General features: G+C 34.9%; 1 protein-coding gene across 2 annotated transcripts in view; it reads left to right on the forward strand.

The window, feature by feature from the left end:
- The window catches only part of KLHL8 (kelch like family member 8), a 44537-nt gene that overhangs the window by 15519 nt on the left and 13840 nt on the right, over positions 1-15178 (forward strand). For both annotated transcript variants that reach the window (XM_019731260.2, XM_019731261.2), the window contains exons 2-4: positions 5986-6337; positions 12057-12605; positions 13842-14028. In XM_019731260.2, coding sequence (XP_019586819.1) covers positions 6089-6337; positions 12057-12605; positions 13842-14028 — 985 coding nt within the window. In that variant the 5' untranslated portion in view covers positions 5986-6088. The remainder of the gene's footprint in view (positions 1-5985; positions 6338-12056; positions 12606-13841; positions 14029-15178) is intronic.

Here is a 15178-nt window from a genome sequence, read left to right on the forward strand (position 1 = left end):
CTCATTCTGGCTGCTGTCTGTGTTTGCTTTTATGTATTTGGTAGATCTCCTACTTCTCTTAGTCTTTTCTGGGTTGCCTTATGTAGTATGTGTCCTTGTGTTCCAGTGGCACAGTCTGCCTGTGAGTGTGTTCCAGGAGTGTCCCTTGAGTGTGTTGTGTGTGTTCTGTTTCAGTTGAGCCATGATTACTATTGGCGCATCAGTGGATGGGACTGACTTCCTGGCTGACTGACTGTGAGGATTGGCTATGCCCACATTGTGTGTGGGGTGACCCTTCTGTAGGGGATTCAACCCCACAGGCTCTTGCGCATGTTGAAACCACCTTTTGGGTGTGCCGCTTGTTGGGCTAACCAGGTAATGCTCTGGTGTGGTCTGAGCTGTCCTTTGGGTGTGTTGTTCCTGGTGTCTGTTGGGAGGGGCTTCTGTGCTTGCCAGTTTCAGCCTTTCCTGTGACTAGCCCTGGGGATACCCGGTAGGAGCTACAAAGCTATATGTGGTTTGTTGCTGCCTGTGTTGGACCTGGAGGGGTGTGAGGGTGGCCTTGCTATGAAGCAAGGCCGACTGCCACCAGTATTGGGTTTGGGGCAGCTTTGCAAAAGGCCCAGGACCCCCTAAACATGTTGCCACCTGCCAGCTGCCCATAAGGTTCAGCTTGAAATAGCCTCCTTAGGTGCACAGACCAGTCTAGTTCACCCGGTTTTGAGAGTGCCCCTGGTGATGCAGTAATAGCTGGGTGGGGCGGGGTCCCAGGGAGTCACGAGGCGTGGCTGGTGGTTTTTCACAAGGTTAATGCGTATTTAGCTCTTGCACCAGTGGTCTGTGACCACTTCACAAAATGCCCTGAGAACACAGCAGTCAGTCACCACTCGCCTTGGGCTCACAGATCCCTGAGAGCCGCCCAGGAGAGGCTGTGGCACAGGTTGTGGTTCACTGCCCCCCACCAAAAGTTCCCCAGGCCACTGTGGGCTGTCTGTTGCTGTAAAAGGCTGCTGAAGTTTGTGGGGTGGGGCCGGCTGCTCAGTAGCTGAGAATGCCTGTCAATGCAGTACTAGCTGTGTGGGGCAGGGACCCAGGGCATCACTAAGGTGGTGTGCACATGCAGATTTTACTAGACCAGTGAGGTCTCAGATCTGACCCTTTGTGGAGAGGGTTCAACATAGAAAAGAAGGTGCCCTCGTACGCATAAGGCAGGCTCCCTGCAAGGATAATAGCTGCTGTCCCTCTTGCCTTCACCCTAAAGCCATACAACTCAGTCTTTCCCCACGTCTTTGGTGCCTCTCGAGTTGCTGCCCCTCCACTGGAGACCAGGTGAGTGTTTGCAGACGAGTGTGTGCAAACCCTTTAAGAGGGCGTCTGGGTTTGTAGCTGCTTTCTTTCTCACCAGGACAGGCAGACAGAATCCTCACTGATTTTCACTGCCAGATGTTGTAGCACCATTGAGTATGATGTTTGCTGTGAGTTTTTCTTACATGGCTTCTATTGTTTTGAGGTAGTTTCTTTGTGTTCCTAATTTATTGAGTGTTTTATCATGAAAAGATGTTGAATTTTGTCAAATGCTTTTTCTGCATCATTGAGATGATCATGAGGTTTTTGTGTTTTGGGTTTTTTTTGCCCTTCACTTTCTTGATATGTTGTATCACACTGGTTAATTTTCGTGTTGACCCATCCTTGCATTCCAGGAATAAATCCCACCTGGTCATGGTGTATAATCCTTTTAAAATGTTGCTGATTTTGTCTGCTAGTATTTTGTTGAGGATTTTTGTGTCAGTGTTCATAAGGGAGATAGGTCTGTAGTTTTCTTGTATTGTCTTTGTCTGTCTTTGGCCTTATAGAATGAGGAAATGTTCCCTCCTCTTCAATGAGGATGAGAAGAGGATGTGAAGGGAGGGTTATTAGTGCTCTAACTGTTCAATAGAATTCACTAGTGAAGCCATCAGTTCCAGGGATTTTACTTGTTGGGAGATTTTTGAATACTGATTCAATTTCTATACTATACATGTCTATTTAGACTTTCTATTTCTAAGCAATTTAGCATTGAAAGGTTTTGTGTTTCTAGGACCTTGTCCGTTTCATCTGGTTTAAGTTTTAGTATACGGTTGTTCTTAGTATTATCGTAATGCTTTTTACTTCTGTAGAATCAGTAGTAACACCCCCATTTTCATTTCTGATTTTAGTAATTTGAGCCTTCTCTCTTTTTTTCTTAGTCTATTTAGCTGATGGTTTGTCAATCTCAGTGCTCTTTTCAAAGAACCAACTGTGATTTCATTGATTTTTCTCTATTGTTTTTCTGTTATCTATTTCATTTATCTCTGCTCTATCCTTTATTATTTTCTTTCTTCTCCTTTGGGTCTAGTTTGTTCTCTTTGTGGTTACTTAAGTTGTGAAGTTAGGTTGTTGAGTTGAGATGTTTTTATGTGTTTCTAGCTATAAATTTCCCCTTTAGCATTGCTTTCACTGCATCTAATAAGTTTTGGTATGTTTTGTTTCAGTTTTCATTTATCTCTAAGTATTTCCTAACTTGTGATTTTTGTCTTTGATCCATTGGTTGTTTAAAATTGTGTTAATTTCCGCAATTTTGTGAATTTTTCTATTTTCCTTTTTGTTATTAATATCTGTTGTCATCTTCTTGTAGTTAGAGTAGGATATCTGTCTTTTAAAAACTATTGAGACTTAAATTTGTGGCCTAATATATGGTCTATACTGGAAAATGTTCCATTTGCACTTAAAAAGAATGTGTATTTTGTTGTTGGTTAAAGTTCTGTACATGTCTGTTACAATTAGTTGGTTTATTGTGTTGCTTAAGTCCACTGTTCCCATACTTATGTTCTGTCTAATTGTTCTATTATTGTGAATGGAGTATCGAAATCTCCAACTTTAATAGAACTGTCAATTTTTCTCTTCGATTTTGTTAGTTTTTGCTTCATATATTTTCACAACCTGTCATTACATGTATAAATGTTTGTAATTGTTATATCTTATTGTATTGAGTGTTTTATTAAAGTCTTATTTTGTCTGATATTAGTTTAGTCATTTCTGCTTTCTTTCGGTTACTATTAGCATGGAATTATTTTTTCTATTTTCATTTCAACTTGTTTGTGTATGTGGATTTCATGTGAGTCCCTTGTAAACAGACAGCATATGGTTGGATCATGTGTTTTTATTCATTCTGCCACTCTGTCTTTTGATTGGAGAATTTAATCCATTTATGTTTAAAGTAATTATTGATGATGAAGGACTTCTGTCATTTTGCTATTTGTTATTTTTACACCTTGTAATACACCTTTTTGGGCCCTCATTCCTTGCATTACTGTCTTTTTTTGTGTGTTTAGATTTTTTTTCTTGTAGTGAAATATTTAAATTATTTTATTTCCTTTTGTGTATCTTTTATAGGTATTTTCTTTGTGGTTGTCATGAGGATTACATTTAACATCCTAAAATTATAATACTCTAATTTAAATTTATACCAGCTTATCTTCAATAACAAACAAAAACTGACCCTTTACAGCTCCATCCCCACCCCTTTTCAATTGTTGATGTCACACAGTTACCTTTTTATACATTGTGTCTTCCAAAACATAAATTAAAAATTATTTTACATTATTATTTTAAAATTACTTTTAAATTAATTATTTTTCACTTATTATTTTAAATTATCCTCTTAACTTATGTAGGAAACAAGACTTGGTATTACAAACTAAAGTTACAGTTAGTAATAGCTTTTACATTAACTTTTTTCTTTAAATGTATTAGCTTTTTAAATCACGTAGAGGAAAAAAATACAGTTATAAACCATTGTTACAATAATACTACCTTTTGTAATTACCCGTGTATTTACTTTTATTGAGATATTTATTTCTCCATATGGCTTTGAGTTGCTGTCTAGTGTTCTTTCATTTCACCTTATAGGACTCACTTGAGTGTTACTTGCAGATCAGATCTAGTGGTCATGAACTCCCTCAACTTTTGTTTATCTGGAATTCTTAATTTCTTCCTCACTTTTGAAGGAGTTTTGCTGGCTATAAGATTCTTAAGATGACAAATTTTGTCTTTTAATATTTTGAACATTTCTGCCCAGTGTCTTCTGGCCTTCAAAGTTTCTGATGAGAAATTGGCTGATATTATTATTCAGGATCCCTTGTATGTGAAGATTTACTTTTCTTGATTTCAACATTGTCTATCATTGGCTTTTGAAACTTTGATTATAATGTGCCTAGGTGTGGGTCTCTTTGAGTTTATCATTCTTGGACCTTGGATGTTTATATTCATACCTTTCATCAAATTTGGGAAGTTTTCAGCCATTATTTTTTCAAATATTCTCTCTCCCCCCTTCTTTCCCATTCTTCTAGGACTCCCATGATGCGTATGTTGGTCTGCTTGATGATATCCCACAGGTCTCTTAGGTTCTGTTCCTGTTTATTCAGTCTTTTTTTCCTGTTCCTCAGTTAATAATTGTCATTGTCCTGTCTTCAATTTTGCCAATTCTTTGCCTGCTCAAATTTGCCATTGAATCCCTCTAATGAATTTTTTTATTTCAGTTATTGTACTTTTCAGTTCCAGAATTTCATTTTGATTCCTTTTTAGGTTATCTCTTTATTGATTTATTTTGTTGACACAAATGATTTTCTCCACACTTTCTTTAGTTCTTTGAACATCTTTAAGATAGGTCTCTTAAAGTTTTTATCTAGTATAAATGCATTTGTTCTTTTTAAGGGACAGTTTAGAAATCAGATTCTTCCTCTTCCTTAAGATTTGCTGTTTTTTGTTAGTTTTGCTTTTTTAAAAAATTGTAGGCTATCTCTCTGCTGAAGGTAAGCCTGAGATGTAAGCTTAAGGTGTTCTCAGGTCTTTGCTAAGTCTTTCCCTGGGCATGCACTGTCACTTTCTAGTATTCCTTATATATGCAGTTGTTTTATAAATGTCTTAGTCCTCAATGTCTTGCTCCCTAAAGAGGAAAAAGCATAAATGAAGGGAGTGAATGACACCAACCTTTTAAATCCCCTAGAAAGTAACTTCAGCTGAGAGGGAGGGGCTTGCAACAGTGGGAGGAGGTGCAAAAAAATGGCTGCCCACCTCTTTGTTTACACCTTTGTGACCAGAAACAGGAGTCAGCAGTCAGAGCAGAGATCCTTGATATTTGAAGAACAGGATCCTTTTGGCCCACCATGTCTCCTACAAACTGCAAGCTGCTCTAGGAACACATGCACAGTTGCTTGTCACATGGCTGGGGGTGTGGACTGGGCAGCTGCTACTTTTCTAAGAGCTAAAATTGACCAAAATTAACTGTAATTTACCATCCAAATCTTCTGGAAAAGTTGCAAGCCTTCAGCAGGCTTCAGAGTTCCAAAATAATTACACCAGGCAGATTCTGCCAGTGCAATTGCTGTCATGGTAGGGGGACAAATTCCTGGTGCTTCCTATTTTACCATCTCCCCAGAATTTTCAAATTAGATTTTAAAGGAGTTCCTTCACTAATATAAAATACAGCTGACCCTTGAACAACATGGATTTGTTCTGGGTTGGTCCACTTACATGTGGATTTTTTCAATAAGTATAGTTGGCCTCTTGTGTCCATGGATTTCACATCTGTGTATTCAAGCAACCATAGATCAAAAACAGTAGTTTCTCATTCCCAACTGTGGATTCCCAGCTGCAATTCAAAAATACTGTTTTTGATCTGTGGTAGATTGAATCCACAGTTGTGAAGGGCCAACTTTAGGGTTATACATGGATTTTCAACTGCACATGGGAGGTGGCGCCTCCAACCCCGCCTCTTCAAGGATCACCTGTATTTTGCTGAGGTAGGTAACTTATGTGACATTTAGCATAAAATCTACCAAGTTACCTGTTCTTTTTTCAATTGATTTATATGGCCCTTTTATATATATAGTCAGTACTAGTTATTGATAGTTTTATAGTTTTAACTACAATTACTGATTTGGTTTTCTTTTTTTGTCTCTTTCTATGTGTGTTTTGTTGATTTTTCAGTCTCAGCAAACTGGACAGTGTCAGTGGAGTGGGTTTTGAAAATGTCTGAAGTTTAGTGGGCTGCATCTACCTTCTCCCCACCCTTTACTACAGAGTAAATGGGATGTTTGAGAAGACAACTCTATTAAGAGTGTTGCAGATGGCTTCAGAATCTATGAATGCAAAACAAGCTAGGAATCAGTGCACAAAAGGGAAAAGGCAACAGCACCAGCAAGCAAAGAACAGATCTTCAGTTAGTGATGGTGATGGAGAAGACTCCTTTATCTTTGAAGCACATGAAGCTTGGAAAGATTTTCATGGGTCTCTTCTTCGGTTTTATGAAAATGGAGAACTCTGTGATATAACACTAAAGGTAAGACTGTCTTTTTTTCTTACTTTTCTCAACATCTACAGTGTATTATGAAAAATGAGGGTTTCTATAACCACACAAGGCAAATTTCTGATGCTATACTTATTTATAATCAGAATGATTTTCATATTAATCTTTCTTATTGGAGGGGAAGGGACATAAGAGAGGGTAAAATAAAGGGAAATTAACGTAAGACAAAATTCTCATACTAATTAAATGTTGATATTTGTTACTTCTTAGTTAATTTAACTTCAGAAAGTTCTAAAACCCTAAAACAGATAGTAATTATTAGTAAGATTAATAAGTCGCAGTTGATTAGATAGGCTTTTCACTTGTGAATTTAAAAATATTGATATATTCACTCACGCTTGATTTAAGTGAGAAGTCAGGAATTCTTGGCTGTTTCTTCAACTGCAGTAGTGTTTTACTTATTTATGTTCCTCTTCTCTGTTAAGTGAGGTTGTTTCTCTATACCTGATAGTGAAGTGGAGTCTATTTAGACTTGGGTGGAAAGGTCTTTAGTAAACCTTATGGTCTATGGGATCATGTTGTTCTGCTACAAAAGACAGCTTTAAGAAAAATTGAAAAAGTGATCAAGTAGCATGCGAGAGCCTGTGTTCTAATTGTTTTTCATTATTTGTTTAAAGTACTTTCTTGTTATTCTTACTTCTCAGTGTTTTTCTAGTGATTCATATGTACCCATGCGGCACTTTCCCCATGAGATTTGCCACTTTGGCATCTCTTTGTGGATTTTGCTTCCTGTTCCTCATCAGACAGGTTCTTAGAGCTTGTGGTTGTAATGACTGAGGGCATAATACTTGGAGAATCAGATCGGGGACACTCAGCCAAAGTCCATAAACTGAAAGCATACGCTTTGAGTGCCAGGCCCAGAATGTCCAGGAGTATAGTGTTACACTGTAAATAAATGGCTTATATTCTCTTTACTTAAACTTTTAGTGCTCTTACATATTTCTAAGTTCTAAGATACTGAGAACAAAACCATTATGAAATTATACTAGCTCTGTGTGAAATTTAGTCATGCGTATATTTTAATGAAGGAATACTTTGATCCATATGGTATATTATGTTTGAGCTCATGCCATAGTTCTAATTTTCAACCCTATTGTGAAATTCAGTGACCTACAGTGGTTTTGGCAAAAATAAAACAAATGTAAAATAGATTATTTGAATTTAATCAATTAGCAATTAGCACATCACTATGCATGGAAAACAGATTGCTGATTATATAAATTTTGTAATTAGATTTTAGGATAATTTTTGCAAGCTACTGCATATAAACTTTCTTAACTGAAAAATAAGGATACAGCCATTTTAGGACAAGTAATAACTAAACTTACAACTTTTCTTTGTTTATTCGGTAATTTCAACAGTAGGTTGAAATGAAAACTTCAGAAGAATCTGTAGTGGAAGACTGAAAATAGTATGAAGCAGTGACAGAGGTCATTTAGGAATAAGAAACTTCACTAATGTAAAGGGACTATCATTTTTATTTCCTCAACTGTAAAATTACGATGATGATTAAGATTTTAAAGAATGAGATAATTGATACATGTAAAGTCCTTATGACAGTGCTTGGTACATAGTAATCAATACATATCAGCTATTAAGCTCATTAGATGTACTATTATTGTTGTTCCAAGCGTAATAGATAATTCTGCTATGGTATGTTCCGTTTCTGTTCATTAGAATGAATTACAACTTAATGTTTTAGTAGGTCTGCTGTTGGATTGGTTTCTTAATTTGAGTTTAACATTTTTTCACTTGCAGAATTTAACTATCACAGAACAACTAAATCAAATTGGGTTATGGATAATGTATAATGCCCTATTCAACATAAACTTCACTGTTTATATTCATATTACCTTGAAAATTTTTCCTTGATATAAATTCATCTCCTTTTATTAGTATGTTTCCTTTGATTATTATTGCTTTTAGGATGAACATTTTAGGAAAGCAATTACCAAAATTTGTTTTATTGCTCATGCATAACGTCATTAGCCTGTTTTAAAATTCCAAAGTGAGCACCTGTATTATAAACAAATAAATTCATTTAGCAAAATATTTCCTAAGGTCTTACTCTAGTACATGGAGAGCATAAATGAATTTGAATAATATCCTGTACTTGCCTTGAGGGAATTTGAAGTTTAGCCAGAGATAGACCCATACACAGCTAACTATAATACAATTTAGTGATTGCCATTTTTTGTTTTATTTTTATGGAAGTGTAAGAGAGGATCCATTAATTATGTCTGAGAGGTGATTGGAAAAGCTTCACATAGAAGATTATATATATTATTTTAAGGTCACTCCAAGGAGAGGTAAAACTTGTTTATATAATATGTTTATTAGTGAAAATATTTTCATATATCCAGTGGCGGCTCTAACATTATATATAGGGGAAGCTTCTTAAGGGCAACATTTAGCTAGGGAAAGAGCAGGAGGAAATTGTCCTGAAGAGGTACTGCATAGCACTCATAATATTTAGATTTTATGGTATAGATCAGTAAGAGTGGCATTTACAAAGATGCTTTTATTCGTGCTTTTCGTAGTTTGAGGAAATGTCATTGTCCTTATGAAAGGTCATAATTTTGCTTCAGGAAGTTAATAGAGATTATGAGGGGAGACAACCCCTTATATCACCTTCTGATGCAACCATTGAATATGTTTTATTCATATTATTTGGCTTCCCTTCGTTTTGAAAGTGCATGTTTCTGAGAATTTTTCAAACAAATGTTTATGGGATTCTTTATATGGTGATGGAAGGAGAACTGACTCTGGGTGATGAACACACTATGGGATTTATAGATGATGTAATACAGAATTGTACACCTGAAATCTATGTAATTTTACTAACAATTGTCACCCCAATAAATTTAATAAAATAAAATTTAAAAAAATTAGAGCAAAAATCAATAAACTTGAAATTATGAAATCAATAAAGAAAATCATAACCAAAAAAAAAAATGTTTATGGGATTCTAATACACATTTTCAAGGCCCTAAGTGTTAAAATTATTTGCTGTCAAATCTTCCAACTGACAAGGTAAGAATAAGTGCTCTATTACCCGTATAAATGAAACAGCTAACTCCTGATCGGAAAGCAGACATAATAAAAGAGAAATGATAAAGGAGAAAGTGATCCTATATTTAACACTTAAGCATTCTATGTTAAGAACTGTAATAAAATGATTATCACTTTTTTATCCATTCAACTAGTAAGTCAATCTTTTTATTTTTTCATGTTGCTAAGAAGAGGGCGTACTTATTTATATTCCTAGATCCTTGTTTATTTGACCCCCAAAATGCTATCTAAATTATTTCCATTGTACAGGTTTTTTAAATGAATGTAGTAAGATTGGTTAAGATTGTAGAACAGTGAATGTGGCTAGATAGTGTGATGTGGTAATTCACTATCAACCAAAATAGTATCTTGAGTCTTCTACATTTAACCCCTTCTTGACCTGGGCATTGTAACATTTTTTTGGTTACTCAAACTGGTTAAAATTCCTGGATTATTGAAAAGACTAGTTATTTGAAGGGCAAAATTTCACGGGTCAAACCGAAAAATTAGAATACAGTTTGTAAACGTACATAAAAGAAACCTTGATTATATAGGGTTTTCTTCCCCTCCAGTCTTCATTTCTATGTCACTATGTGTCTTCAGCACTTTTATTTCAATGCAGTTCTCAACCACTTAGCTTGAGTTTCTGTTAAGCGGCATAATTATAAACATTTCAACCTAATGTACTTTACTTTTTGTTTTAATCATTTTTAAAAAGTTTAGTATGTTTGTGAGTGATTTTTTTAACCATCTCTGTTAATGGGATTGTACAGTTAATACTTAGAAATGAAGTGAACCTATGTAAGAACAACTAGTTTGCAAAAGAATAGTTCATAGGCTAGCCAAATTTTTAAAAATATTAAACATAGCTAAGAAGTAAAAGTTAAATCAGTTAAAAATTGTTTGCTTATCAACATATTGAATATTTAAAACATGTTGGCTTTGGAAATTTTGATGAAGGGGTATTCTCAAGCTGCCTGTGGATATGTAAATTGGCACATTGTTTTTCATGGACAGTTTGGTAGTATTATCAAGAGCTATAAAAACTTATAGGTTTAGATTGATTAATTCTGCTTTTCAGATTTTTATCTCAAGGACATATTCTGAAATGCTGCGAAAAACTTTAAAATACTGTTTCAATTTAAAATATGAAAAAAGTTATCTAAATGACAGATATCAGAATGGTTAAAGAAACTATTACATCCACTGTATAAAACAGCATGTAGCCAATAAACATGAAGGTTACGAACGTTTTCAGAAACTTAGGAAAAGGAAACTTTGGAAACAAAGTTCAGGACAATCTGAGGTATGCATAGAAATGCATAAAAAGTTGGAAGGAAATATACCAAAAGGTTGACAGTATTTATTAAATTGTGAGTAAAGTGTTTCCCTTCTATTTTTCTGTGTTTTCTTGATTTTACACATTGAATGTTGTACTCGAGGGGAGGAGGGAGAATACTTGAAAAGTTAAGTGACCTTTAAAGTAAGATAGGTTCATTTTGTAAGTCAAATCTCATGGTTAATGGAATATCTTTTATGTTCTTCATTTAGTTAATGTTCTTTTTGTATCCCTTTTAGTTCCTTTTAACTCATCATTCAGCCAATCATGTATTATTTCCAAACAGAGTTCTACATAGTGAGTCACACAGTTTTTCTGGTTGGACCTCAATTAAAAGTTAGGTTGTTTGGCTTTTCCTTGTTCTCCTCTCCCTGTGTTGAAAGTGAAGTGCTTTACCATTAGGAAAGCCTTTGTTTCATTGTATTTTGATCCCTATTGGCTAATCCATGGAAAATTACTCATGGTTTTAATTACCAGTTTGTATTGCAAGCTTTTTTTCTTGAAAAAATAAGGGATCATTTTATTAATGTTGATATCCTACATATTTCACTAAAGTTTAAGCTTGGCATATTTCCTGGAGCATCTTGAATTACTCCTGTGTTCACTAATCGGATAAAAAAGAATGTAAATTAGAAATTTCACTAGTATCCAGGATAAATACTGCAGTATTTATGTAATTTAAATTGTATAGTAATGTCCATATTTTGTGTATTTTTCACCCAATTTTAAACATTTAGTCTTTTAGACTTTGATTTCTTTCATTTCTAAATTTCTGATGAACTGTTTTTTATGTACAGAGAAGAAAAATGTAGGAATAACTTTTAAGAATATAATGAGACTGTGTAGTATCAAAGGATAATTAATGAATTAAAAAGCCCAAATCTTTGATGTTCCTGTTTCATACATGTGGCTCAAAGCTCTCTTTAAAGTTGTGATGGGTATTTATTCTAAAAGGTACATAGGGGTGTGAGTGTGTGTGTGTGTGTGTGTGTGTGTGTGTGTGTGTTAAATATCCATATTTTTGTTTATTTGGATCAAGAAATTAAAATAGAATTAGAGAGGGGACAGAACCTTATTATGAACAACACGAAAATAACTTGTGGGCCATTGATTTGTGCAGCTTGGATGAGAAGTCAGTGTTAAAATAATGTTTACCTGGGAATCATAGAACCCTATTTTATAGTACTATTAAAACAAATACACTAAATTTGTCTGGAGTTTTTGTCCCTGCTATAACACATGTCCCATGCTGATCTAAAACTAATTTTGATATTAAACTGAGTCTCTCTTTGTTTTGAACAGGTTGGCTCAAAGTTAATCTCTTGTCACAAACTGGTACTGGCTTGTGTTATTCCCTACTTCAGAGCCATGTTTCTCTCTGAAATGGCTGAAGCCAAGCAAACAGTGATTGAGATCAGAGATTTTGATGGTGATGCAATAGAAGACCTGGTCAAGTTTGTCTATTCTTCGCGGCTCACTTTGACTGTTGACAACGTCCAGCCTCTTTTATATGCAGCGTGTATTCTGCAGGTTGAACTGGTGGCTCGAGCTTGTTGTGAATACATGAAATTACATTTTCATCCCTCCAATTGCCTGGCAGTAAGAGCCTTTGCAGAAAGTCACAATCGAATAGACTTAATGGACATGGCGGATCAGTATGCCTGTGAGCATTTTACGGAGGTAGTGGAGTGTGAAGACTTTGTAAGTGTGTCACCCCAGCACCTCCACAAGCTTTTGTCCTCCAGTGACCTCAAGATTGATAATGAAAAGCAGGTCTATCATGCAGCCATCAAGTGGCTACTTGCCAATCCTCAGCATCATTCCAAATGGTTGGATGAAACCCTTGCACAGGTAGGGGCTGAAATAAGAGATTGTGTATAGAAATGAACAATGTGGAAGCAAATCAACATGTTTCACGTATGAAAAGTGTAAATTATCAATGGATGTAATACAATATGAAAATGGCTTTGACTCTACTTTCTTGTTTACTCACTGTACTATTTAAGGATAAATCTGAATTTGTTACATTTGAATTAGATATATTCTCTGCTTTTTGACCTGAATATTTAAAGTATTCCTTTGAGATAGTAGTAATGAATAATTTATTTATTGCTAGTAGAAAATGGTTCTGAGGAAACACCTCAAAATTGATTTATGGCTAGTGTTTTTTAGTGAAGTTTTTAAATTTTATTGAATTACTTTGCTAATTAAAGTACATTTATTTTTAATGCATGTAGATTTATTTTGGAAAGAACTACAAGACATCACTTTCCATTTTCTTCCCTCACCACAGTTTTGCTTTTTAAATTCTCAGAAATGTGTCTCTCTTTAATTTTTTATTTGTTTTTCCTGTCAACAGGTGTTACTTGGATAGGGAGGTAATAAATAGGCCTTGGAATTACTTTGAAAATAAGTTTGTCAACAAAAATAAAAAGTTTCATTACCTTGCAGCTATATTGTGTGTGTGTGTGTGTGTGTGTGTGTGTGTACACATGCTTTTAACTCAAAACCGTCTGACCTGGTTTGATCATCCCTTTAATCCACTAGAAAATCAGTGCATCTTTAAGAGAGGAATGGTGAGTGCCTCTGCTGAAAGAGGTGATGCATCCTTGAGTTAGAATATAACCTTCCAAGGTAACTGATTTGAAGAAGACAACACCTATTTGTTTCACATCTGAATGTTTACATATTTATATAAGAAATAAATTGCATGTCCATATGTTCAGTCTTAGTTTTAAAGTGCAGACGAACAAAGCACAGCAGTTTTGTTTTGATTGTGCTGTTTCTTTATCAGCAAGGAGCCTTGTGATTACAATACCATTTTTGGAAGTGAGTAAGAAACTTGAATGAAGACAATTGAATTATGTTATCCAGCCTACTTAAATTTAAAAGGGGATGATATATTGAACATGTAATCTAATTTCATTAGTGCAGACCATTACTGGAAATTGCTTTAGAGCTTGGCACATTGAGCTTTAAGGCTTTATGAAGTAAATCAGTTTTAAAAAGAGAATGTACTGCAGTGAAAGAGAATGAACTATCCAGTTACAACTTAAAGTTTATATCTGCAACTGTTCATGATCTTAGGTTCGTTTGCCGCTGTTGCCAGTTGATTTTCTTATGGGCGTTGTGGCAAAAGAACAGATTGTCAAGCAAAATCTAAAATGTAGAGATTTACTGGATGAAGCAAGAAATTACCACCTTCACTTGAGTAGCAGAGCAGTACCTGACTTTGAATACTCCGTTCGGACCACACCAAGGAAGCATACTGCTGGTAATTAAATTACTCACTTATCAACTCTGCTGGAAGGATCTTTGTTATGTTTGAGGTTGGTTATGTGCCCAAACTTAATTGTAAGTTGATTAGTATCTGACTGTCTTAAAGTAATAATTGGTAAATAAGGTTATATCTGAATTCTTACTGTACATGATTCAGATAGTTTTACGAATAAGCCCAAAACGAGCCTGCTGAAATACTCTTATTTTGATGTCTTTCTGATTGTTCTGGGCAGAATTAGTTCTGTCATCTGTGCTTTTAGAGCACTTTATTTACACTTGTTTTATTTTTCACTATGTTGCATTGAAATTTGTTTGACATGTTTTGAGCCCTTCAAAGACAGGTATCGTAGTTTTGCATCTGTAGTGTCAAGCTTGGAGCTTGACACATATTACATGTTTAAATACTTGTTTTTATATTTTATCAAATCAAAAGAAAGGCACTAAATCTCACATTTGTATTAATAGGCTACAATAGACTTAGAATCTAAAACTCTTATTTTTGAGGATGCATACAGTTTTCCCTTTATTTGCCACAATTTTCAGACTTTATATTTTCTGAAGGAAATAGTTCATGATCACTCTTTATAAATGTAAAGAATATATGAAGGAGGAGGGAAAATAAAGAAGGTCCAGGAATTCAGGCATCGGTACTCTGAACAGAGACTTCCTCTACATTTGCTGCTACCTGATATACTCGTAGTTATCAAAAAAGAGATCTGTGGAATTGCCTACAAACAGCAAAAGGCAATACTTGTTAGGTATAGCGGGATTTTTATCTAGGCAGTATAAAGAAAGCTCAAAGGTTGTCCATCTGCCTATAAAGAAGTAGCTCTAAACGATTAGTTTAACATGAAAAGCTGCTGATATATTTTCCTTTTTTTATAGATTGATTTCAAGAATTAATTTTTTTTGAAGTGTAGCTTTTTTTAGTTGTGAATCCTGTTTCAAGAAGTCAAGGTATACAATGAAATTTTTCAGATTCATATTTCAATTCAAACAATATCTTGGCAGTCTAAGTTATATGCCAAACATATACCAGACCCTCATATACAGGATCCCTTACATGATTGCAATAACTTTATGAAATAGGTTTTGGTGAAGGATCGATCCTCAGTATGGGTTAGTTGGTGTTACTTCATTTTATG

The sequence above is a fragment of the Rhinolophus sinicus genome, linkage group LG02, assembly GCF_036562045.2.
Source record: "Rhinolophus sinicus isolate RSC01 linkage group LG02, ASM3656204v1, whole genome shotgun sequence".
Taxonomy (NCBI): domain Eukaryota; kingdom Metazoa; phylum Chordata; class Mammalia; order Chiroptera; family Rhinolophidae; genus Rhinolophus; species Rhinolophus sinicus.